Source organism: Canis aureus, chromosome 7 (genome assembly GCF_053574225.1).
Source record: "Canis aureus isolate CA01 chromosome 7, VMU_Caureus_v.1.0, whole genome shotgun sequence".
In the NCBI taxonomy this organism is placed as follows: domain Eukaryota; kingdom Metazoa; phylum Chordata; class Mammalia; order Carnivora; family Canidae; genus Canis; species Canis aureus.
Genome location: NC_135617.1, coordinates 38,124,805 through 38,152,340, shown reverse-complemented (window position 1 = coordinate 38,152,340; position 27,536 = coordinate 38,124,805). Strand labels below are relative to the sequence as shown.

Sequence of the window (27,536 nt, the reverse complement as noted above, 5' to 3'; positions counted from 1 at the left end):
CTAAGGTGATACCTCATTGTGGTTTTGATTTGCATTTTCCAAATGATTAGTAATGTTTAGCATCTTTTTCATGGGTATATTGGCTTTAGAAAGTGTATGTCCTTGGAAAAATCTCTAATCAGATCTTCTGCCCATTTAAAAAAAATTATTTATTTATTTATTTATTTATTTATTTATTTGCTGTTGAGTGGTATTAGTTCTCTATATATTTTGGATATTAATCTCTTATCAGAAACATGATTTGTAAATATTTTCTTCTATTTAGTAGGTTGCCTTGTTGTGTTGTTAATGATTGACTGCTGTGCAGAAGGTTTTGAGTTTGATATAGTGTTACTTCTGTTGCCTTGGCTTTTGGTGTTGGATCCAAAAACTCATTGCAAAGAGCATGTCAAGGAGCTTACTGCCTTTTTTTTTTTTCAGAAGTTTTATGGTTTCAGATCTTATGTTCAAATCTCGAATTCATTTCAAGTTCATTTTGTGTATCCTGCAAGATATCCAGTTTCATTCTTTGCATATGCTGCCCAATTTCCCCAATACCATTTATTGAAGAGATTTTCCTTTTTCAACTGTATATTCTTGGCCTCTTTGTCATAAATTAAGTGACCATATAAGCATGGGTTTATTTCTGGGCTCTCTATTCTGTTTCATTCATCTGTGTCAGTTTTTATACCAATGTTATACTGTTTTGATTATTATAGCTTTGTAACGTAGTTTGAAATCATGAAGCATGATGTCTCCAGGTTGTTCTTCTTTCTCAAGATTTTTTGGGGTCTGCCTAGATGTTTTTGGGTCTTTTGTGGTTCCATACAAACTTTAGGATTGCTGGTTCTATTGCTGTGAAAAATATCAATGGAATTTTGATAGCAATTGTGTTGAATCTCTAGATTGCTTTGGGTATTATGGACATTTTAGCAGTATCAGTTCTCCTAATCTATGAACATAGAATATCTTTCCATTTATTTGTGTCTTCTTCAGTTTCTTTTATTAATGTCTTATAGTTTTCAGTGTGTAGGTCTTTTACCTCCTTAAATTTATTCCTGGGTATTTTATTCTTTTTGATGCAATTATAATGGGATTATTTTCTTTTTTTTTTCCTGATAGTTCATTTTTATTGTATAGAAACATGATATTTCTGTATGTTGATTTTTTAATCTTGCAACCTTTTTGAATTTATTTATTCTAACAATTTTTAATGGCAACTTTAGGGTTTTATAAATATGACATCAGGCCTTCTGCAAATAATGAAAGTTTTTCTTCTTTATTTCCAGTTTGGATGCCTTTAATCCTTTTTCTTGCCTAATTGCTATGGCTAGAAATTCTGATAGTGCATTGAATTAAAATGGGGATATTGGGCACCCTCATCTTGTTCCTAATCTTAGAGGAAAGTTTTTGAGCATTTCACTGCTAAATATGATATTAGCTGTGGGCTTGTCATATATGGTCTTCATTATGTTAAGGTAAGTTCCCTCTATACCCACTTTGTTGAGAATTTTTATCATAAATGGATGTTGAATTTTGCCAAGGCTTTTATGCATTTATTGGAATATCATATGATTTTTATCTTTAATTCCATTGATTTGGTACATTACATCGACTGATTTGTGGATATTGAACCACCCTAATACCACTGGAATAAGCTCCACTTGATCATGTGGTGTGATCCCTTTAGTAAATTGTTGAATTTGGTTTACTAATACTCTGTTAAAGATTTTCACATCTATGTTCATCAGGGATATTGGTCTGTGATTTTATTTTTTTGTAGTGTCCATGTCTGGTTTTGATCTCAGAGTAATGTTGGCCTTGTAAAATGAGTACAGAAGTATTCCCTTCTTGGGGTGCCTGGGTGGCTCAATTGGTTGAGCATCCAACTCTTGATTTTGGTTCCAGTCATGATCCCAGGATCATGAGATCGATCCCCATGTAAGGCTACATGCTCAGGGGGAGTCTGCTTGAAATTCTCTCTCCTTCTCTCTCAAATAAATAAATAAATCTTAAAAAAATGAAAGTGTTCCCTTCTTTTCTGCTTTTTTTTTTGGAAGAGTTTGAAAAGAACTAGTATTAATTCTATGAACGTTTGGTGTAATTCACCAGTTGAAGCCATATGATCCTAGACTTTTGTCTGTTGGAAAGTTTTTGATTATTAGTAATCCATTTGTTCAAGTTTGCTATTTTTTTGTGATTCCATCTTAAAAAGTTGCATGTTTCTAAGAATTTATTCGTTTCTTTTATGTTGTACAATTTATTGACATATAATTGTTCATAAGAAGAATATTGTTTCTAATTTTAATTCTAATAACATAGTTTCCTGTATTAGGACTAAGTTGACCTTATAAAATGAGTTCAGAAGCAGAAGTAGGTTATTTTCCTCTCTTTTAATAAAAAAAAACCTTTTGGAAAATTAATATAATTTACTCTTCAAAGATGTTAAAAATAATTTTCCAGTGAAGATAGTTGGTTCTGGAATTTTTATTGTAAGTTGCCTTTTAATTATGAATTGAATTTCTTTTGCTTGGGCTATTCAGGTTTTCTATTTCTTCTTATGTCATTTTTCTTAATTCAAAAATTTTAAGCAATTCCTCTATTTATGTTATTATGTTATTTAAATTTAAATTTATTGTTGGCATAAAATTATTAATAATACAATTTAATTTTTCTTTTTAATTAATCTAGGGTCTATAATGATGTTCTCCCTTTTGGTAATTGCATTTTCTATTCTTTTTTGTGATCAGTCAAGGAGATCAACTTTATTAGTCCCTTCCAGGAGCCATATATTTTTATTTATTTTTATTTTTATTTTTTTTTAATTTTTTTTAATTTTTATTTATTTATGATAGTCACAGAGAGAGAGAGAGAGAGGCAGAGACATAGGCAGAGGGAGAAGCAGGCTCCATGCACCGGGAGCCCGATGTGGGATTCGATCCTGGGTCTCCAGAATCGCGCCCTGGGCCAAAGGCAGGCGCCAAACCGCAGCGCCACCCAGGGACCCCCATATATTTTTATTTTATTGATTTTCTTTAAGTTATTGATTTTTTAATTTTGTATTTTATTAATTTCCACTCTCATCTTTATCGTTTTCTTCTTTACCCTATATTATTTATTTTTGTTCATTCATTTATTCTTAAGGTGGAAACTTAGATCATTAATAATTGTTTTTTTTAAGATTTTATTTATTTTATTTTAGAGAGAATGCAAGTGTGAGCTGGGAGGAGAGGCAGAGGAGAGGGAGAGAGAAAGAGAAGCAGACTCCCTACTGAGCAGGGAGTTCAATGTGGAGCTTGATCCCATGACCCCTAGATCATGACCTAAGCTGAAATCAAGAGTTGGACACAACCAACTGAGCCACTCATGTGCCCCTAATTGTTTCTTTTGCAATGGAGTGTTTAATGCTACAATTTTCTTTTTAAGGAGTGTTTTAGATGCATCTTATAAATTTTGATAGGCTATATTTTTATTATTATCCAGAACAATACATATTTTAATTTCCCTTGTGATTTTTTTTGCCTTGTCATATTTAGATATGTATTGCTTAATTTCCAAAATTATGCTATTTCCAGAATTTTTTAGTTATTATTTTCTAATTTTATTGAGCTTTGGATTTTTTTTTAAGTTTATTTGAGAGAGGGAGAGAGATAGTGAAAGAGAGCATGAGCAAGGAGGAGAGGGAAAGCAGGCTCCCTGCAAGCAGGGCGCTTGATGGAGGGCTCAATCCCAGGACCCCGAGTTCATGACCTAAGCCAAAGGCAGACACTTAACAGACTGAGCCACCCAGGCACCCTTATTTTATTGAGTTTTGATCAGAGAATATATGCTATGTGACATCAGTTCTGTAATTTTTTTTTTTTTTAATGGCCAACCTGTGATCTATCTTGGTAGGTATTCCATTTAACTTGAAAATAATGCCCAGTGCTCATTACAACAAATGCCTTCCTTACCCCATCACCCATTTAGCCCATCCCTCACCCACTTCCCCTCCAGCCACCCTCAGTTTGTTCTCTATAGTTAAGAGTCTCTTATAGGATTTGGGCATGTTGGTTTATTCACTATTTTAGACAATGTGGTTTTAGAATAATTCAACATAAAACATTCATTATGCCATTAATGTAATAACTCACTTTAGTGATAAATACAGATATTCTGTAGGCATTATACAATAATGAAGTCTATGAGTCTAAATTCTGCAGTTGTATAGGACATTATAGTGTTTGGAATCCTAGCATGATAACAGAATATGCACAAATTATACTTTTGTTTTTTATTTCATTATTGAAATTAGGAATTTAGGCCATTAAAAGTAAAAAATAAGGTACCAAGGTTTAGAAATACTATAAAAAAATGCACACAACAATTTTTTTGTTTTCTTCATAATGCATTTCTATGGAAGATATGATACATATGAAAATTTTATATCATCAGTGAATAAATGAAATACTGTATCAGATGTGAAAAATGCAGATGTTATAAAATGTATATAATCCATTTGGGTATGGGATGAACCTAAAAACGAGGTCATAAAGCTAAACATCTCAAACAAATTCTGGGAACTGCATACTGTTGAGAAAACTGGAGAATGGAGTATATGTGGGAAACAGCTGTTGATGAGGTTGAAAAAGTAGGAAAGAACCTCAGTATGCTAAACAAGATTATAATTATATCTTGAATGCAGAGAGTGATTTTGTCAAATTTAAATTTTAGAGGATGTGAAATGGGTTGGAAGATTTATTGCAGGGGCAATAAGAGGAGGAGGGAAATCTGATAGGATGTCAGTTATAGAAATCTTGATAGGAAAAGATCACACCCTCAAATAAGTCAGTACAGTGTGAATAGACATAAGGAAGCAAGTTTGAATCATGATATTCAGAAATCAGAGTTAAGATATGATGAATCATTAGGGGGAGAGTAAGCTAGGATCATTCTTAGATTAATTGTTTGGGTGACCGTGTGGGTGGTGGTACTATTAACTGAGACAAACAATACAGGACAAGATCAAGTTTTATGGAAAACATAATCACTTCTGTTTGGTGTCCTTTAAGTTTGAGGTTCCTAGGTTACATTCAAGTGGGTGTATGTAGTAGATAAGAGGATACTATGGTTTTCGATATTTTACTAGATGCCTGAGCTAGAAATTATGATTTTAAAGTCTAAAGCTTATAGTATAGGATAGTCAATTTGTATGCAAAATAATATTAAAGTGCTATTTACTTTTTAAATCTCATTCATTCAGTTTCTATTTTGCATGTTCTATAATGGAAATATTGTGTTAGTGTAGTAGTCATCAACACAATTTACTGAGCAAATACTCATTGTATAAGTCTTCTGAAAAATATTTTTCAGGAGGGGTTGTGATAAAAATATGAAAATCCTATATCCATCTCACATGGAATCTATTGGCATAAGAAATGCAGAGAAGCAAAAATGGAGCTCTATATAACATTAACATTTAGTAAGAGTGAAGAAAGTTTTTATCGAGGAATATGAGAGGAGGTGATAGAAGTCAGATTAGACCAGAACAGGAAACTATCTCTAATATCCATAAACCAACAACAAAAGGTAGTCATAAATTCCATATATTCAGTGTATATAAGTGAAACTAACACAATGGAAGAGATCACTAATGTCTATGAAAAATAATTAAATACAACTGTGGGGACTGGTGTCTCAAATCGTTGAGAAATAAAGGGGATATAAGGAAGTGGGGCAAGTATTAATTTAGTTACTTTATCAGGTAGTTTTCTTTCTTTCTTTTTTTTTTCTTTCTTATTTTTTATCTTTTTTTTCAGGTAGCTTGATTTTACAGAGGATGGAGAAAAAGTGACTAGAGAGAGAATAAGTTCAAAGAAAAGTTTTGATTATATTATATGCTTTAATAGTTATATGCTAAAATGGAAGGAGTAACAGAGAAGGCAAGGTTGAAGTCACAGGAAAATGAAGGGGTCAGTGATGGATTGAAGTCCTTTACTGGGCAGAAGCGTTGGTATCTGGAGTGCAGGCATGTGCATTTACTTTTTACAAATGGAGAAACATAATGTCAGTCAGGACATAGAAAATAAGGATTGATGTGTGGTTGAATGCTACTAAGACACAAAGATTTTTGGATTAAACAACAGCAGCAGCAGCAGCAACAAAAAAAACCCATGGTTCAGTCTTGTGCTATATAAAAAAAGAAATGTAACTCCAACGAAATTATGCAAATAGATAACCTAAGGATAGAGAAACATATCTGTCAAAGATGAACCAAAAGAGAATAAAAATAGCAGTATTAGAATTTAGTTCATAACAATTCCGCAATTGGTTCCCTACATTTTATGCCTAATTCAACACAGTAACCAGAGGGACTCTCTTAAGACCTAATATGTATCAGGTCACTTCTTTGCTTATGTATTTTATAAACTTCCAAAAGGAAAAATAATAAACCCATGAAATAGTAACAAAAATAACAAGAGACTGGGAGAGAAATACACACACACATATGCTGAAACAAGTACAGAGAACTCTCTCATTTTCACCTACTTAGTAATCAATTATTTTTACAATCTCATCTACTATTGTCAAAAAAGCTGAACTATCACCTTGATAATTTTGTCCCCCCTTCTGCTTCAGTGAGTGCCTTTACTGAATAAAGTAAGGAAAATAAGTAAAGGTACTCAGAAAATGCAGCATCTATAATAAAGCTGAATAGCCCATTTTCTTTTTCATATTTTCAAAATGGTAGTATAACTATCTTTGAATACTATATTAAATACAAGCCAATATTTTCACACTTAATCTTTTTTTAAAAAATCTTCCTGCTTATATTTATTCTTTATGTTACAGCACTAACTACCTCAGATGGACTTTTTTAAGCAACACATTTGTGTTAATATAGGAATTCTGTACCTCATTGTCATGAATCACCTTAGCAATATCATTGAGAGTAAATCTAAGGCACATTTCTTCTGCTCTGTGTGTCTGGATCTGTAAAAATTTCATGTGAAGGCAAATATAAAGTATTTCTTGCATCTGAATCATTTTTTTTTGCCATAAAATGGTCTACTGTATTTCTTAAGGATTCCTTAAATGGAATTTAAAATGCTGTTAGTACAAAAGTTCTGAATAAAATTTTCAAATGTTCTTCATATTTCTCATGTACGACATGTAGTTTCAGAATCCATGTTCCATCACAATAATCTTTCATTTAAGTTTGTATTTGGTTGCTTAACATCTGTAAATTGTTAAGATAAGGTATTACACAGACTTGCTTTGGTTTAGATTAGTTTGGAACACATCTCGGGGTACTTAATCAGGGTATAATCCTGCATGATCTTTAAAAAGGTGTGCTGTATTTTAAATAAATTGCATTTTTTTGTAGAAATATTTGTGTCTTGTCCTTTTTAAAAAAAATGAGTTAAGAAAGGCTCCCTATCCCACTTTTGGATTAGTATCTCACGTTTTGGATTATCTGTCGTTAGTAGACAAACATAATACTTGATCCTAAATTCAAAAAGAGAATCTGTAAACATACATAACTGCATTGCTTCTCAGCAACTGTTTGGCTTATTTTTTATACATGCCTGAAATGTTTGATATGAACTATGTTGAAAGGCACAACAAATGTTCTATTGTACTGCCATCTATTTTCCTTACAGCTTGTATAAATAGTTTCTTTTTTCTTTGTAAACTCTGTGGCAAGAGTAATTTATATAATTAATGGTAGAGATTGGGAGATAGTATTTTAATAAAAAATATTTTTATTTTTAGAGTTAATTTTGCTTTCAGATTAGAAGATAGATTCACCACACTTATAATTAATTTTGAAATACAAATTTAAAAATGTGTGCACAAGGAAATAAAGCATAGGAAAATTTTTTTCTAAGTGTTAAAAACAGACAAAATTAATGAGACATTCAGAAAATAAATAAATAAATAATATTTTGAAAATATTGAAGCAGTTGCTTCTACTAACTGTAATCTTTTGAATCTATTTCATATGAAATTAAATGAATTTTAATATTTAATGGTAAGAATAATTTAATAATAACCACATTTTATTTGCCTTTATCACTCTTGTGGCAATTCTGCATATATTCAAAATTTAGAACTTGCCCAGATCTGGCAATTACTTTTCATTGGCCCATTTTTATAACACTTAAAAAATATGAAACAATTGGAGCACCTGGGTTCCACAGTTAGTTAAGCATCCAACTCTTGGTTGTGATTTCCACGTTATGAGATTGAGTTTGCACCAGGCTCACATTCAGCGTGGACTCTACTTAAGATTCTCTCCCTTTCCCTCTACCCTTTACCCTGCTTATGTGTGTGTGCTCTCTTTCTCTCTCCCTCTCAAATAAACAAAATCTTTTAAAAAATACATGAAACAATCAAAGTAAGATTATGATAAACATTTTCTAGAAAATATTCAGATGCACAAAGAAGAGTCTCCTTTATCCTTCATTTAAAAAAAATTATTTATTCATGAGAGACACAGAGAGAGAGAGAGAGAGAGTCAGAGACATAGGTGGAGGGAGAAGCAGGCTCCATCCAGGGAGCTCAGTGCGGGACTCAATCCCAGGACACTGAGATCGCGCCCTGAGCAAAAGGCAGATGCTCAACAATTGAGCCACCCAGCATCCCTTTACCCTTCTTTTTATCAGTATTTTAATGTTTCTTTCTGCCTCTTTATTTAACTTAACTCCATTTGGGAATTTTTGTTTAATTGTAATTTTATTGTGTTTTCCCTATGTTTTAAAGTAAATTTATATTTATCCTAAATATACTTTAATATTTTGAGGAAAGGGACTTACTTTTGATGATGAATAATATTTTTCTTATAGTATAATAAACATAAATTTCATGTCTCCCTAGCAATATAAAGTAGTCAAAGATTCTTCCTGGTTTCTTTGCATGATTTCAGACCTTCTCATTACTGTTTTGTCAGCTAAAGAGGCAACCAATGAGATAGCATATCACCTGTCCCCATCCAGGGTCTGGGTGAAGGATAATCAGTGTCACTGGCATAAAGTCCTGGCCTGGGGATATTGCCCTTATAATGATATCCTTGATAAGACTGTATTCAATGAATCGGAATTTCTGAGGGACCTTATTTATGACATAAAGAGATTGTGATACATTGTGCTCAATATCACCTCATTTGGGAAGCATTTTAAATTACAGATATGTTCCATACTTCCTTTATTTTGTTACAGGCTTATGAAATGCTCTGTTTACCTTGTTTAACATCTTAGCATATGGGATTCAACTAACTGCTTTTGTGAATCTAGTCCATTTCATTTTATGACCTGAGGAAGTGTAGAGGAATGAACTAATAAGCTTTGTCAATCTTAAACTTTTTATAGTAAACATCTTTAAGTCTTAGTTTTCCCCATACTATTGATCCATTTGCATTTTCTTGCTTGGAAAGTAGCAGCTCTTAACATTTCATACAGATGAACTCTTTCATGTTAAAAACATAGTACTTTTCTTTTTCTTATTCTTACTTTATCTTTTATATATTAATTTTATAGCTACCATTGTAGTTTTTCTCATATTCATCTAAATGTTTTCAGTCGTACATTTTCTTCTTTTTGCCATCTCAACAAGGCTTCATCTTTTACCACCGTAATATTGTTTCTCATGTACTATTATCTGGGATTTATTCATCCTTTTGTAATATTTTTGAGGAATTGAGACTGATTCAGTATTTGTGAAAACCAGGGCCTATAGTTTGATGAGCAGCCTTTCCTGTGGGTGCTGTTTCTGAAGTACAAAGGAAAACTGAAGTGTGTTCAGAGGAAAACAACTGAGGCAGGGAGGTGGAATTACACCACCAAACAGAGGTACTGGAGGTATCTGAGAAGAGTGCTCATAGGCCTGTAGATATCTATTTTTGCTCTGTATACTAAGTGTTGCTGCTACCATTATTCATCATTTGTTATCTTTGTTGTCCTCATTATTACATTCATTTAAATGTCACCAAGAGGAGAGCTGATGTATAGATTTAAGTGATAAAATAATCTAATAATTTCTCAGTAGATGTATTTCTAGATGACTATTCCAAAATAGAATCTCTAGTGGAAACAGTATTGGGAGTGGTCTCATATGAATAAACCCAGCCCTAAATTTATTGCTTTAGTAAAGATGTGCGTGGAAACTTTTATAGCATAATGTAAACCTGAGGTGAGTTTATTACTAATAAACTAGAGAAGATATACAGCTTGACCTTTTCTTTTGTGCCTACCTTTTATTGTTTGTCCCATATGAACATCTTTTAATATCAGCTTTAATAATGCATAAGTTTTGAGAAGACAGATATTTTCTATATCCTTCAAGACACTGAGATTTATGTACATAAATATTAATTTCATAGCTCTTTACAGCATTTTACTAATCAATCAAACCCCGCTTAAAACATTTTTACTAGCATATACTTTAAATGAAACTTCAGATTCAGTCCTACAAAATGTGATGGATACATGGTAAAATAAAGTTCAGAATCACAGGGTTACGACACCAGGAAAATACTCTGGTAACCTAGAGATGCTGTGGTTTCAGATGGGTGACAGTCCAGGCATTCATGTACTTGACTGTGACTTGTGCAAGGGTCATTGTCACAAGAAATTTGCAAGGATAAGTATACATATGACAAGCATTTTTCTTTTCCTTATAAGATATTTTAATGTGTTAAAGATAAATTATTATTTCCAAATGGCATAGAAAATTTATATTGTTCTCTCTTCTTTAAATAGGTTATGTGGGTATGCAATTTATGTCGAAAGCAACAAGAAATCTTAACCAAATCTGGGGCATGGTTCTTTGGAAGTGGCCCTCAGCAGCCAAGTCAGGATGGAACCCTAAGTGATACAGCTACAGGTGCTGGTTCTGAGGTACCAAGAGAAAAGAAAGCACGGCTCCAAGAGCGATCACGGTCTCAGACACCCCTGAGCACGGCAGCTGCCTCCTCCCAGGACACAGCTCCTCCCAGCGCACAACCAGACAGGAGCAAGGGGGCTGAGTCCTCACAGCAAGCTGTGGGGCCTGAACAGAAGCAGGTTTCATCCAGGTCTAGAAGTGAACCTCCAAGAGAGAGGTAATAGTTCATTAACCCTGTAAGCAAAAGGCAAGATATTATATTGAGAGCAAACCTCTTTTCAAGAATTAACTGCTATTTAAAGGAATATGTGGAGGTGCTACTTCTCAGGCTCCACCTGGAAGGCAACAACAGTCCTAAGGTGCTTTGTTTATCTCTAGAATGCTGCATCAATCCTTAGAACTTTTTTGAAAAGCATTTCTTTCATAACATTGACACATGTGAACAAGTCACCTGAGTTGAGATACTAACTTCCAACCTTGAACTCAGAAAAGCTCTCAGATCATTTATTCACTTTTAGAATTAGCACTTTAATGGAAAGTATGCTCTGAGAGAATATGAGGGAGCCAGACCTGGTGGAAGGTGCATGGGTACCTTCTTTGAGGATATATCTTTTATGCTGAGCTCAACAAGTGACTAGGAATTAACCAGATGAAGAAGGAGATGAGCACTCCAGGTATCTGCACAGGCATGTGGACTGAAGAAACAAGTTCTCATGTGAGAACCTAAATGATGCCCACACCAAGAGTGTGAGTAGCTGAGGAGGAGAGTAGGGGAGAGCTGGGGAAAGGAGACTGGTTAGGTACCAGGGCCCAAGTCTTACTGGGCCTTTTGGCCAAGTTAAATTTTATAGATTTTATCCAAGGAATTATGGAAAGCTACTTACGGTTTCAAGCATGGGCTAACAAGATCAGATAATTTAATTGATTGATTCCTTCATTCAACAATGCATTTACGACCAGACAGGAGGCTCCTACACTGGGAGACAGTGTTAACGAGGAGGATATAGCCCTTCTTCATGCGGTTGGTAGTTTGGGGGACCTTATTATTGTTAAGAGTAGATTTTCTGCTTTTGTTGGTATAATCCTTATGCATCCCACTGGGTGGGAGAGTTGGCTTCAAGTCAGGCCTTGGTTCCCCTTTTCAAACAAAGCCTATACAATAACATCAAGGACTTCAAAGTTACAAAGATCTTCCAGTCCTTTGGTTCTGTCAAAGTGGACAGTAACAACCCATCTTGCAGGGTTGTGGTAAGGGTTAAAGGGGAGCATGTGTTCAAAAACTGGCAGATGGGAGGCATTCAGTGAACATAGCTATTATTCAAGCCAATAGCCATTGTGTATTTACCACAAGCAAACACTGTGCCAGGGACCAGAGTATAAAGATGATTAAGACAAAGTCCCTTTGCGACAGATCCTAGGGAAGACCACCATACAATATCCTAGGGAAGATAGACACCTGGACAATTAACTGTACCAGAGGCTAATTTGATCAAAGCTAGAAAATACATGTAAAACTTTGGGAGCCACAGAAAGAGGAGGTGCCTTCTGAATTAAGCTTTCTAGGATACCCAGGAATTATACAGTAGGTAGGCAGGGTAGGATGGGACATTTCAGAAACAAAGAATGAGTGCACCTGAACTATGTGGAGAGGACACACAAAGGACACCAGAGATACTTCAGTGAAGGTGTAATGGGAAGCTTTTTGTGACAAACTGTTATGGGTTAAAAAATAAAAATATTAAAGGTGCAATTTGGGATTGGTCAGAAAATGATACTTTTAAATAAGAAAATTTGGAGCTGTAAGGTTTTTTTTTTTTAAAGAGAAAATATGACAAATGCTGTTGCTGATTATATAAATTACTGATGATATAAATACTTAAAATATTGAAGACATTAGGGGTATAGAAGGAAAAGAGATGGATGGTGACTTCAGGGAGGTAAGTGAGAGCAAAAGAATGTTGTCAGTCTGTTTAGAACTACTGAATTCTTCATCAGGAGCTAGTGGAAAGGGAATAATTAGAGGTAGAGGTAAGGGAAGGCGTACTTAGGGAAGCAAAGATCAGAGAGACTGCAGAACTCTTTTCATTTGCATGACACTCTATTAACCCATAAAGCACCTTCTCTAATGCCCCTGTGAACTTTACAAGGTAAGCATCATTTATCAGGAAAGGAAGGAAGGAAAGTAAATTGATTCAATATAAACTTCTAACAAGATCACCTGTGCCTTACTGAGCTATTAAATGTCTGTAGTACAATTGTCACACTTTTATAAAAAACTGTATTTGATAAGTAATATATGTTCCTATTAGACTTCTCACATTGTAAAACTACAATGCCACCCTTACAATTCCACCCTCCGATGAAAATCCCTTCCACTTCAAAACACCAATGTGAACTAAATGTTTAAAGCGGAATTCACCATTCTCTTTTGCTTACCAGTCCCATTTGAAACCCTTTATCTTTTCTTTCCGCCATTACTAGCTCCTCCTCAAACCCCACAGTATATCCTCGCAACTAATACTTTAATAACCCACAATAGAAATTGTCCTTTTTCTCATCTTGTATTTTTTCTTGATTTTTATGCGTGGTGTTTGCTTTTGTACTTTCAGTCAAAGATGTTCCCTTCGAAAGCCCTCTGTGGGTCTCAGGGTTTTTAAAAAAAAAAAAAAGCCTAGGTTGTTCCCACCTTAATAGCATAGTATACCATATAGTGTCAGGACACTTTAGACAAGGCCCCTACTTTTTTCTAACTTCTGGTGTAATTGCTGAAACTTTCCCAAATTAGGTGCACTCCAGTGTACAAAAAAGAGCTGAAAGGGGCAAATGAGTCCTATATCTACAGGATTTAAAGATTGCCAAACCCTTTACTTTTATCCTTGCAGTGCCTTCAACGGGATGCAGAAAAAATAGAACAGAAAACTATTATTGTGTGTGTGTGTGTGCGCGTTTGTTTTTGTTTTGTTTTACACTGTGTTCTGAAATGAGAGGGAAAGGAGGAGGGGGAGGGAAGGAGGAAAAATGAATAATAATTTGAAACATTTCAATATTTCTATTATCTTTGCCCAAGGAAGATAAAAGGAAGGCTAAGGTTCAGCCATTTTTTCCTAACCAACTCCCTTAAAAGTGGGTGCATATGATCTTGTTAAAATTACTTTCGTTGTACTATTAAAGAAGTGCTATTAGATTTAATTTTTGAAATGGACAAGCTTAGTATTCACATTTAAAAGTTGCCATTGTGATAAAAGATTGTCGATATGTATTGTCCAGATACATATCAAGTATGTAATTAGAATTGAACTGACCCGTGTATATTATGTTAGATGAAACTGTATTAGTTTCATCTAGAATATCTTTAAGTCTTTCATTCATAGCAGAATTTAGCATAAAACTCGTTCATTTATTGAATTAATGTATTGGTGGCCTTTATTCATCTAGTTAATTCATGGAGAATTTTAAATGTGAAAACTACTTGCTTAAGTTCCTTAAGACGCTGTAACGTAAAGGAGCTTTATTTGAAAGCTAATCGGATACACAGGTTTAATGTGGTTATCAGATCGCTTCTTAATCAGACGTCGAACTGTAAGGAATCACTTGAAGAGATTGAAGTGGAATGCGAAGAAATGTTTCTTAGGTCTGGTCTTGATGTGTAGCTTTCTGCAGTGCTTTCCTTCTTCACGTTCCTTTGTGTATCACAGGAAGAAGACCGCGGGGCTCTCTGAGCAGAACGGCAAGGGAGCCCAGAAGAGCGAGCGGAAACGCGCGCCCAAGTCCTCCGTGCAGCCTGGAGAGGGGGCCGTGGAAGAACGGGAGCGGAAGGAAAGGCGGGAAAGCCGAAGGCTCGAGAAAGGGCGGTCACAGGACTTCCCGGACGTGCCAGAGAAACGAGAGGACCGCAAAGCGGCGGAAGATGAGAAGCAAAGGAAAGAGGAGGAGTACCAGACCAGGTACCGCAGCGACCCGAACCTGGCGCGGTACCCGGTGAAACCGCCGCCCGAGGAGCAGCAGATGCGCATGCACGCCCGGGTGTCCCGCGCGAGGCACGAGCGGCGCCACAGCGACGTGGCCCTCCCGCGCACCGAGGCGGGCGCCCCGCCGCCCGACAGCAAGGCCGGCAAGCGCGCGCCGGCCGCCGCCAGGGCCTCGCCGCCCGATTCGCCGCGGGCCTACTCGGCCGAGAGGACCGCGGAAGCCAGGGCGCCGGGCGCCAAGCAGCTCACGAACCACAGCCCGCCGGCACCCAGGCATGGGCCGGTCCCCGCAGAAGCCCTGGAGCCCAAAGCCCAGGAGCCGCTCAGGAAGCAGAGCCGCCTGGACCCCAGCTCGGCCGTCCTCATCAGGAAGTCCAAGCGCGAGAAGGTGGAGACCATGCTGCGGAACGACTCCTTGAGCTCCGATCAGTCCGAGTCGGTGCGGCCGTCTCCGCCCAAGCCGCACCGGTCCAAGAGGGGCGGCAAGAAGCGGCAGATGTCGGTGAGCAGCTCCGAGGAGGAGGGCGTGTCCACGCCGGAGTACACCAGCTGCGAGGACGTGGAGCTCGAGAGCGAGAGCGTCAGCGAGAAAGGTAAGGCGGAGGCGGGGCTCGGGCGCGCCTGCGCGGAGCCCGGGGGCGCGCGGCCGGAGGGGGGCGGGGGGCGGGGGGCGGGGGGCGCGGGCGCGCCTGCGCGGAGCCCGGGGCGCGCGGCGGGGGCGGGGGTAAAACGTGCGGCCTGGCCTGAAGCGTGTCACGCGATGACGGTAGTGAACGCCGCGGTGCGGTGTGTGGGAAAGTCTTGGGGGTAGACGCGAACGGTTCGCGTCCCAAGGGAAAAACAAACTCATAACTAGGTCAGAAGATGGATGCTAATCATTTTGGGGATCATTTCGCACTGTGTATGTCGACTGGTTATACGGTATACCTGACACTTCTGTGGAGCTGCATGTCGGGTATCTCCAGATTTCCGTGGAAGTGGAGGGGGGGGGAGTGCAACGTGGAATGGCCGCAGACCCAGCCTCTCGGGGAATAGAATAGAAGGTTTTAGCCTCCTTGCTTGCTTTATTCCTTTTTGGTAGGATTTTGAGACATAACCACAAGCTTCAGATTTGGATTCCAAGAGTGGTTAATGCCCTCGTTTCTTGTCATTGTGGAACATCCAGTACGCACTAAGTTAATACTTTGGGGTGGATGGTGGAGGACTTCTTTTCTAGGAAACCAAAACTCTTCCTGATAAAGGGGAATGTACCTTTTTTAAACTTCTGTGGTGTGATACTCCAGAGAGGGAGTATTTTTCAACTTTCAAATGAGTCTTTTCCACAACTGGTGAAGAAAGTCTGTCATGCAGATGTTCTGTGTTTTTTTGGATAGTGACTTTGGAGTACAAAGTTTAACTATCATATTACAAAAGATTTCAGAGCATTCATTGTATGATAAGCTGACTTTTTTTTTCTGTCTTGTTCTACACTGTTCTACAACAGCTTAACCACGTGTAGCTATTTACATTAATTACAGTTACATAGACTTAATTATTAAGTCCCCCCAGTCACTGTAGCCACATTTCAAGTGCTCAGAAGCAATCATCACAGAAAGTTCCCTTAGATAGCATAATACTGGTCTAGAAAATACTTCAATTTAATTTTGCAATTACATATTTCTTTTGAAGATTCACTTCATTCTGCTCTTCCCTCGGATTTAAATTGGCCACAGTCCTACATTTGATGGTGTTGGTCCTGATTCTTGTTATATAGTGTTTCCTAGTTATATTTTGGGGTAACTATTTTTCACGGTTTTTGGCTTGTATTATAGTTGCTAAATTATATACTAAATATTATAAATTTATTAAAAAGTAACTATTTCCTCATATTCTCTATCGTCATAATGCATGGCTGTGTCATCTCCCTTTATGTGTCTCTGTCTCCTCTCTCTCTCTTTTTCTCTCTAGATAAATACAAACATATATCCATCTAGCTAGCTAGCTGTCTATCTAGATAGATAGATGGGTGAATGTATGGATGTGTGTGTGTATATATATATATATATATATATATATATATAGGAACAATTAAGAAAGTTCATTCTGTCATTAGGATTACTGCAACTTAAGTTAAAATGACTCTTTTGGACAGTGATTTGGTAAGAGATTACTTAGCAGAATGTGGATGCCATGTAGTAAGTTTCAGGGTCAAGGAAAGACTGTCCACATGTAATAAAATTTATAGGGCAGTGGAAGACAGAAATTAAAATATTATATTTATATGGGATCATTTGGCTCTTTCAGCACACCTTCTGATGACTTACGTTTGTCTTAGAAGTCAGTATGCATATATTTATGCAATATTGTACATGAGCTTTTTAAAAGTCACATGGTGGCTCAGTAGGGTGGAGGGTCTGACTCTTGGTTTTGGCTGGGGTGGTGATCTCAGGGTCCTGGGATAGAGCCCTGGTGGGGCTCTACACCAGTGTGGAGTCAGCTTTGCTTCTCCCTCTGCCCCTCACCCTGTTCACGTGTGTGCTCCTGCTCACTTGCTCTCTCTAAAATAAATAAATCTTTAAAAATAACATGGTGAGTATACCCTTGCTGTCTTCTGTGCCTTAATATTGTTGTGTGAACACATATTTTTCTCCCCTGAAATAATGAAATGTTAAATAAAAATGTAAATGGATATGCTTAATTGGTGTGCAAATAACTCTTAATAGATATAAATATGTATATATGTATTTTCATATATATGTATATTTTCCCATTTCCTAAAGTAAGGACTCTACATCAGTTCTTACAAAATGTGTGTTTTAAATCACAGTGGGCATAGAATCAGGCAGAACTGAGTATCAAAATATTTACAATACCAACAGATTGTGAAAGAAAAAATGACTAGAGGCATGAGTAATTGGAAGGATGGAACTGGTGTAATGTAAGGAACTTATTGCCTCTGCATACTGTCTTCTCTCCTTAAGAATTATCATTTTAGGGACTCTGAAGCTGAAGAACACAGGGTATCACATTTGCTGTTATCTGGTTCAGATGACTCTATTTTCTCTTAAAATGAATATCCTTTTCATAATGTCTTGAAAATAAACTCCACTCAGAATAGTTGCCTTATTCTAATATTTTAACCAGTCCCAACTCAATGTTTACAAAATGAAACATTAACTGTAAAGAACATACTTTTTAATGTAGCACATTTTCTTATTTCAAAATGATTTAAAAATTCCATTTTCTATGGTATCTATTAATGCCTTTATTACCAAACCCCGCCATTGTCTACTAAGGACAATCTAGGGAACCAGCCATGATAGTCTACAGTATCCTGTGACTCTGCACAAGTTTACTTAACCTCCATAAGTGCTAGTTTTCTTGTTGGCACAATGGAGATAAGAGTATCCACTATCCACATGGTAAGATTATCGAGTGTGTGATGAGATGATGTATATAAAATAGGATGCTAAATTAGCATTTTTCCTGTTTTGATTTTGCTTGTGGTACCTATACCATAGATAACCTAATATCACAATAAATGTGAAGTAATCACTCACATATATAACATATAAAGGAAAGGTAAAAGAACTATTTGTATGTCTCATAGGATCTAATGGGGTGAGGAAAAGAATGATTTGGGAAGAGATATCTTAGGAGAGTGAATGCCGTGTTGTGACTTTTGGGGTCAAGGGAAGACTATTTTCATAGAATAAAATTTAAAGGGCAGTGAAAGATAAAAATTGCATTTTAAGTATAGACCATTATTTTGGATTCTGGACTCAGTTCCAAAATGTGTGTGTGTGTGTGTGTGTGTGTGTGTGTGTGTGTGAGAGAGAGAGAGAGAGAGAGAGAGAGAGAGTTCCCACACTAACAAGCAATTCTCATACACCAGCAGGATGTCCAAGAGAATTCAACCTAATTCAATTCTGATGTTATCTACTGAGAGGTAGCATCAGATCCCACAGGTTAAGGGCTCAGTCCCAAAAGACTGCCCTCCACTTCAGATGTCAATCATAAGCCCAGGTTGTTACCTGTGCTTCTGACCAACTGGCTATAGATCAGAGGATCCCACCACCCCCTTCGTGGGTTTGATTAGTTTGTTACAGCAGCTCACAAAATTTAGGAAACCCATGTACATATTAGATAACTGGTTTATTATAAAAGGATATAACTCAGATGGAAGAGATGCATAGGGCAGGTTCTGGGGAAAGGATGCAGAACTCCCATGCCTCTACAGTTATGCTGCTCTTCCAGCACCTCCATATGTTCCCTACCTGGAAGCTCTCAGAACCTAGTACTTTTAGATTTTTATGAATGCTTCATTACCTTGGCAGAGTTGACCAAATCATTGGCTTTGGTTCATCCTCCATTCCCTCTCTCCCAGGAAGTCAGGGGACTGGAACCTTAAGCTCCAATCCTCTGATCACATGATTGGTTTTCCAAGTGACCAGCCCCCATCCTTAGGTGTGGTCCAAAAAGTCACTTTGTAAACTAGTTGCTTTGGCAGCATATATACTAAAAATCACCCCGTTAACCTAACAAAAGACACCTTTATGGCTTTCATTACTTAGGAAATTCTAAGGATTTTAGAAGCTCTTTGCTAGAACCTTCACTAAACTCAAATATATATTTCTTATTATAAAGCACAGTATCACATCCATTCATTTGTTCTTTCAGTTTAAGAGTTACATAAACATTTAACATAATGCTTACTCTCTTACTCTGTTCAGGCTCAAAAAAATTTTTTGCTACAGACTGGGAGTGTATTAACGACAGATATTTATATCTGACTGTTTTAGAGGCTAGGAAGGCTAAGATCAGGATGCCCACATGGTTGAATTCTGGTAAAATACCCTCTAGCTAGCACCTTTTTTGCTGTTTCCTCACTTGGTTGAAAGGGCTAGGGAGATTTGTGGGGTTTCTTATAAAAGCACCAATCCCATTTATGAAGGCTCTACCTTTGTGACCTCAGCACATCCCAAAGGCCCTAACTGCTAATACTGTCCATCATCTATGGGGGTTAGGAGGATTTCAACCTGTAAATTTTGGGAAGGACACAAACATTTAGACCATATCACTGGCGTAAGGTAGCTACTTACTATATGTATGCCATTTTTGTCATTGACATTATTCTAATTTTATCATTATGCTGAGTTGGTTTGTTACTTATCAGTAAATGTATTTAGCACTTTCCATATATAAACTGAGGTTAAAAAAGGATAAACGGGATCCCTGGGTGGCGCAGTGGTTTAGCGCCTGCCTTTGGCCCAGGGCGCGATCCTGGAGATCCAGGATTGAATCCCACGTCGGGCTCCCGGTGCATGGAGCTTGCTTCTCCCTCTGCCTATGTCTCTGCCTCTCTTGCTCGCTCTCTCTCTGTGTGACTATCATAAATAAATAAAAAAAAAAATTTAAAAAAAGGATAAACATGTCCCATGCTCTCATAGAGCTTACATTCTATAGAGAAATAAGCAATAAAGAAAAATTACACAATGAAATGCAGTTTAATAAATGCCTAAAAGGGAAATTTTTTCTAGATATGTTGATATAATTTTGCTGTGTCCTAAAATTCAACAAAAAAGATAACCTGGTCGAATGGCATCTGGAAGACAACACAGCCTTTATAGTCAATATAATATTTTACATATGGTATAATTCTCTTTCTCACACACACACAGGGATTAACAGTAAGCTCTAGTGGGCTTGTCTCAAAATTGAGGTCAATTATTACATGTTTTCAAAGTGAATGCCATGTTGCTTTAGCCAATTGGGGAAAATTGGGCATCCTTTGTTTCTTAGCTTATAAATATTAAGAGCATAAATCTCTTTTCAGAAGAAAAGCAGTGAACTAAAACGCTTATGAGATAGCAGTTGAATATAAATGAAATGAGTAATATGACCCATTGGGGCAAGGCCTAGTAAAGATTTGTGCCTAAAGGAATTGAGTACAAAAGCATGAGAATAAAGAAAGAGACCAAGATGATGCCAGTGTGGAAGAAAGAAATGGCACCAGTTCTGAGAAGAAACTTAGAAGCATGCTGTCTTGATCAGTAGAGTAAGCTATTTACACTTACAAGGAACTAAAACTATAAATCCTCAGACAGAGCCAGTTGGAATAAGAGCCTGGCAGTGGATAACATGATTTCCTTTTTTATCCTCTCCCACTTTGAATAACTCAAAAAATACAACACAAATTGATTATACCTTTAAACTTTTAAAGTACTGTGTGAATGGCTTCTGAGGTCAACCTGTCTAACAAGGGCTAACTGGTTTGTTTGTAACTATTACTGCAAGGCAGTATTTAGCAGTCCTTTTAGGAGCATGTGATATCTGGGTGATACCTGCAAGGGTTTCATATAAGACTATGGATCTTTAATAACAGGTGTGAATTTTCCCCCTAAAGACAAAGATAGTTTCCATGGACCAGAGTATAGGTTTTAGGTATTGTGAATTATTGACCATTAAGTTTGGATGCCTGGCAACTTAAACATTGGGGAATGAGGAACAAGAGTTTGGAACCCTTGCAAAAATCAAATATTAAAATCTTTAAGTGTAAATCTAATTCTTTATATTTTTCTTTAATCACTAAACTAAAAACATTGAGAATAATTTCTTTGGGCTCCAGCAGTACAGTGCCTGTTGCTCACAGAACTTTTAATTCTGACCAGAAGTTACTGGTTTACTTGTGTTTTTTGACAACAAAGAATGCATTTAATATCCTTTTGGGAGTCTTAGTCCTTCCTATAACCTTAAGAGGGCTTGCAATTAAAAAATTTGATCAGAATTATTTATGTATTAATATGTGTAACACATGAATATTAGATAATACACATGATATTAAAATATCTATAAGAACCTACTGCATTCCAAGCACACTGCTAGGTTATAGAACTACAGTGATTAAATAAATAAATATACACATATACATAGCTATGGTTTCTCCTGATTTTTTTTTTTTTTTTTTTTTGGCTATCCAGAGGATTCTTTTAAAATAGATTTTATAGAGAGATAGGATACACCAAGATAAAATCAGGTTATTTGGTAAGAATTTGGCTATAGATATTTTTTTAAAATGGTAGCCTGAAAGCAGTTGCAACTTAAAAGGGCTTTGTCTTCAAATGATTACCCAAACCTAAACATTTAGTTTTCTTACCCCATGAGATCCCATAAAAGTGAAGAAAAAGGAAGTGAGCTATGAGCAGATGAAATGTTTTTAGAAGATGAAAAGAAGAAAGTAGTCTACTTTTACCAGCTTTATTTATTTTGTATGTTTTATTTTTTATTTCAAGTTTTATTTAAATTTTAGTTAGTTAACATATATGGTAAATTGGTTTCAGGTGTAGAATTTAGTGGTTCATCACTTACATATACCAGCACTCATCACAGCAAGTGCTCTCCTTAATGTCCATCACCTAGTTAGGCCATCCCTCACCATCTTCCCTCCATCAACCTTCAGTTTTCTGTAGTTAAGAGTCTCTTATGGTTTGCTTCTTTCTCTTTTTCCCCCTTCCCCTATATTTATCTCTTTTGTTTCTTAAATACCACATATGAGTGAAATCATATGGTATTTGTCTTTCTCTGACTTACTTCACTTAGCAAAATATAGTCTACATCTTACTTTTAGACATAAGAGGTTTCTAGGTAAATGAGGGTGTGGCGGTGGTGAAGACTGCCAATGAAGCACCTTACAGAGACTTAAGACCCAGATAACAGATTCTGTGAAGCCAGAAGTAAGAAGGAGACTTTCCAATTGGCAGATACATTCAACATTTGTTGACAGAGCAACTGAATCACTTTGCTTATTCTCTACCATTTTTCCCTCCTCTTTACACCCTTACATATAGCAAGAGCAACCCCACATTTAATTCCCAGGTAGAATTCAAGAAGAAATCCAGTAAACTGCCTCAGCAAAACTCAGATTCTGGATTGTTGCACCCCCACCCTTATAGCTTAATGCTGAGTTCCATATGTTGTTTACCCTAAAGTGAAGGCTACTAGCTCCCAAGCTCCATTCACTCACAGATGTTAGAGATAATGTTAGTGTCCACTACAGCAGTGTGACTGAAAAGACCTACATGGAAATACTCACCAGCTACACACAGAAATTAAGTCAGTAGTCTGTCTTAAATATAAATGAACAACAAATCCCACAAACTATGAAGAGCGCCAGCAGGAAGAACTAAAAAAATCAAGATAAACAAGTAGATCCTAAAAGTAAGAAGTTATTTCAAGAGCAAAGGGTGTTTAGAAACCAAACAGTACAAAATGCTACATTCCTGATCAAGTTTTTTTTTTTTTTTCCTGATCAAGTTTAATACATCCTGAAATACCTAAGCCTCATCCCCAGGGCAGCTTCCTCACCCAACACATGGATATTCTGTGTAAAATATTTTTTGAAAAATTAAAGTTATTATCCAAACTTAACGGAAAGCTCTGGATACCAAAACCCTTAACACTGAAGTACTTGGACAGAGATCCCTGGACAAAGTATAAGACTATATGACCAGACTCAAGATCACAAGCTTGCTGCAGATATGAGTTAATTCTCCAAGCCAGGAAATGAAAAACTTGATCTTAGACATTAAAAGCTGATACAAAACCTCTAAACTTCTTTCATCCAAAAAAATGTGAAACTGACCCACAAGGAAACATCTGGAAGCTCAAAGGATGAGTCCAGAGGTCATAATGGTGAAACATAGGAGGAAGTTCAACACCAACTAGATGCCAAGGAAAAAAGGGGAAAAAATCTATACGCTTTTGGAGGTTAAAAAATAAACTAGGTCATATATACAACAGTAAGAGTTAAATGGTCTTTAGACTTCCCATCAGCAGCAGATTAGAAACTACAACTGTTCAATGCCTTTAAAGTATGGCACAAAACTGTTTGAAATTAGAATTCTCTGCACATCTAAACCATCAGTCAACTCCCAGGTTCTCCAACTTTGCAGTCTCCATCTGAGAGAATTATTTAAAGATGTATCACTCAAGAAAACTTGAATAATAATTAAGAAAGTGGGACAAATGAGAAGCAAGAAATAGTGGAGCTACCCCAGGAATCCAGTGCAGAGAAATCCCTGGATGACATTGTGTACAGAAAGCAATCTGTGAAAATTAAAAGCAGAGATCATTTCCAGGAGGCTCCAAGAAGAAAATCTTTATGAAAAATAATGTCATGGATTCTAAGAAATATCCAATGACTAATGAATTACATGATATTATTGGATTTCCTTACTGGGTAAGAAAAGGCTGTCTCTTTTTTAACAATGAAAAGGGACAAACACTGAGAAAAAAAAAATGTTAAGGAAAATCAAGTTTCAAGTATGAAGCAAACAAAAATGTGACATTATTTTATTAATTGATACAGCCCATTCAACTAATAACCTAGGCACATTTTCCTCTGAGTGAACAGGAACCGTGACAGTTCATCCCTAGAAAAGGAAATTTATATTCTGCACATTTTTAACTTGTTCTGTAGTATTTATATGTAATAATATTGTAAGTGCCACTTACATTTTTCAATTTATAGAATAAACTCCCTTCCACATTGAATACTTGCATATGTTTACACAATTGAATATAAATATTTGTCCATGTCAAAATAATAAATAAATAAAATCTTTAAAAAGTATTAGAGTGCTTTGAAGAAAGCAGTCTTATTTATAAGAAAATAAATATTTGAAAAAAGTTTAAGAAGTGGAATTGATAGTGTGGGCAGAAGAGCCGTGAGAGGAAATGAATTATTGTAGCTACGTATCAAGCCCTTATTTATTTGTAGCTACGTATCAAGCCCTTATTTATTTTAATTTTCATAATATGCATGCATTAATTTGATATCCATTAAAATAAAACATAAAAAACTGTTTTTCAATGTCCCCTTCATTAAGCTGCAAATAACTAGTTTTGGTGTCCTCTGGGGCCTTTCATAAATGGCATTTTAGCCACCTTAACCAAACTTCAAAACATTGATGGATCCATTAGCGTTGTAACAGCATTGGCTACTCTTTTACCTTCTATTGAGTTCCTACTATATGACAGGCACTTACCAGGCTTTGGGAATATATGATTAGAATATAGCCCCTGCCCTGAGGGGGTACTTAAAGGAGCTCACTTCATTTCTTTTGTCCTGTTTCCTTTTATGTAATTTTGGTTGGCCCATTTTACACAGATGCTGATGAACACACTTTTATAGATCTCTACCTCTACTTCTTAACTCTCAACCAAATGCTTTCTCTAACATCTTCTTTAATTTACCCATTTAATCTACGCAGAGGAAAGAAATTGCTGTAGGACCAGTAGTTGGACAGGTTGACATTTAACACCAAAGCCCAACAGTTTTATTTGCCCTGGTTTTCTTTTTTTTTCTTTCTTCCTTTCTTTTCTTTTTCTTTCTTTCTCCCTTCTTCTTTTTTTTTTTTTTTTGATATTACAAAGGACAGATGAAAATTGTCACAAAAGAGAAGGGGGACTACTACCTGGTATTGCTGAGGAAAAGATACGTTTCTTTCCCCCTTTCAACTAGTGAAAGAGGCATGATTTATCATGATTTATGGGTGTGTTAGATGCTACAGTTTAAATGCCTTACAGGGATTCTGAGAACTAATTTCTTCTTTTTTTTTTTTTTTTTTTTTAAGATTTTATTTATTCATTCATGAGAGACACACCCAGAGCAAGAGAGGCAGAGACATAGGCAGAGGAAGAAGCAGGCTTCATGCTTCTGGGAGAGCCTGATGTGGGACTCAATCCCGGGTCTCCAGGATCAGGCCCTGGGCCGAAGGCGGCGCTAAACCACTGAGCCACCTGGGCTACCCCTAATTTCTTCTAACAGTGGATATGGAAAATGGACATTAGCCATTTTAGTCATCTGTGCAATTTAAATCTTAGGAAGAGATTGAGAGAACACAAATAACTGTGTGTGTGTGTGTGTGTGTGTGTGTGTGTGTGTGGTCTGAGCTAACTTAGTAATTAGGTTCCTAATTTCGAAGAATATGTGTTAAGCAAATTTTGGAGATCATCATGGTAAGAAGCTGGTTTTTTCAGAGCTACAATTTCTGCCTAATATATAACTACTAAAAAATCGCCTTGATTCTAAAACAAGAGTTGTGATTAAAAGGAATTTCTATAAAAAGAAAAGAAATGAAGTCTGTAAATCTAACATGATTATACCCAATAATATTTCTCCTAAAATAATCCATAGCTGGAAATATTAGTCATTTAGTTACATCTGAAAGCAATTCCTATTTCTGAATCAGGAGAAATGAAATTAAAATCTGGGCTACATTTTCAAAAATAATCATACAAATTTTATATGTAATATATGCTTACAATCTTAACATAGAATGTTTTAAAAGATTTATAACTAAAGGTCATTTTAAAGGGAAACATTTATGCTTCAAAGTCCATTTAGAAAAAGATTTGATATTGAAGATTTTAGTGCCACTATTTTATCTCAGTAAGTTGTTCTTCAGTATCCTTTTAAAATGCAGAATCATACTGCAGTATTTTTGACCCATTTTATCCAGTGAATGAAAAGGTTGTTCTTACTTTTGGTTAATTTTAACAGAATAACAGAATCTTAGACCTGAGAGAGACTTCAGAAGAAAAAAAAAATACCTCTCCTTTCACACACTGTTGAACAGAGAAGGAGACATTATGGGTGTTGAGGTTGGCCTGATATCCCTGCCCCTAAAGCCATTTCCTCTAGCTGGAAGAGCTTGGAAATCATCTTGTCCCTAGCTCCAGCCCGACCCTCTGAGGACTAGCATTTAGCAGTCCAGCTACTTGCTCTTCTGCAATCTAGACCTAGTCCTAGCAGTGACCAGACACTAGATTTTTGCCTAGATGTCCCTAGATCCAGTTATGCTGCCAAGTCCCCCCAAGAACTAAACTTTTGGCTTGTCCTCACCAATCCCTGTCCAGAAATTAGAAGCTGAATCTCTAGATACTGACTTCCCTGATTCCAACTGCCATATTGGAAATATAGATATTACCTTCTCTATCATTTTTCTTCATACATTGTGGGGTATCTATGGTTCTTATTGCTATTCTGGATTTAATAGTTGTTGCCTATAGCCATCTTCTTTGAATATCTTATTCTACCAACTGAACTGAACTTATGTGATTAGTCAGTTTTCCTTTAAGCACTTGTTCTATATCAAAGGGCAGATTATTTTTAATCTAGTAAACTCTTCTGAGTCTGAGATAATAGTGTATGATTTTCCTAGGGCTGCCATAATAAGATACCACAGACTTAATGGCCTAAACAGTAGAAACTTATTTTCTTCATAGTTTGAAGGCTAGAACTCCAACATTAAGTTATTAGCAGAGTTGGTTTCTTCTGAGATCTATGAGAGAAGGATATATTCCAGCCTTTCTCCATGGCTTGCAGATGACCATCTCCTCCCTGAGTACAGGACTAATTCACACTTTATAATCATTTGAGAAGCTTCCTGCAAATGATACCAGTGATTAAGCCCCAAGCACAGAGATGCTGATTTCATTGTTCTGGGTTGTGGCCTGAGCATTGTTGTTTCTATTTATTCATTTATTTGAATTAAATTAGCCAATATATAGTACATACTTAGTTTCAGATGTAGTGTTCAATAATTCATCAGTTGCATATAACACCCAGTGCATATCACATTACATGCCCTACTCAATGCCCATCACCAAATTACCCCATTCCTCCACCCACCTCCCCTCTAGCAATCCTCAGTTTGTTTTCTAGAGTTAAGAGTCTTTCATGGT

The 27,536-nt window shown here is 36.5% G+C and overlaps 1 protein-coding gene across 46 annotated transcripts in view; it reads left to right on the top strand.

Moving 5' to 3' along the window:
• RIMS1 (regulating synaptic membrane exocytosis 1) overlaps positions 1-27,536 on the top strand; it is a 477,109-nt gene that overhangs the window by 251,761 nt on the left and 197,812 nt on the right. For all 46 annotated transcript variants that reach the window (XM_077903404.1, XM_077903447.1, XM_077903445.1 and 43 more), the window contains 2 exons: positions 10,719-11,059; positions 14,538-15,403. In XM_077903404.1, coding sequence (XP_077759530.1) covers positions 10,719-11,059; positions 14,538-15,403 — 1,207 coding nt within the window. The remainder of the gene's footprint in view (positions 1-10,718; positions 11,060-14,537; positions 15,404-27,536) is intronic.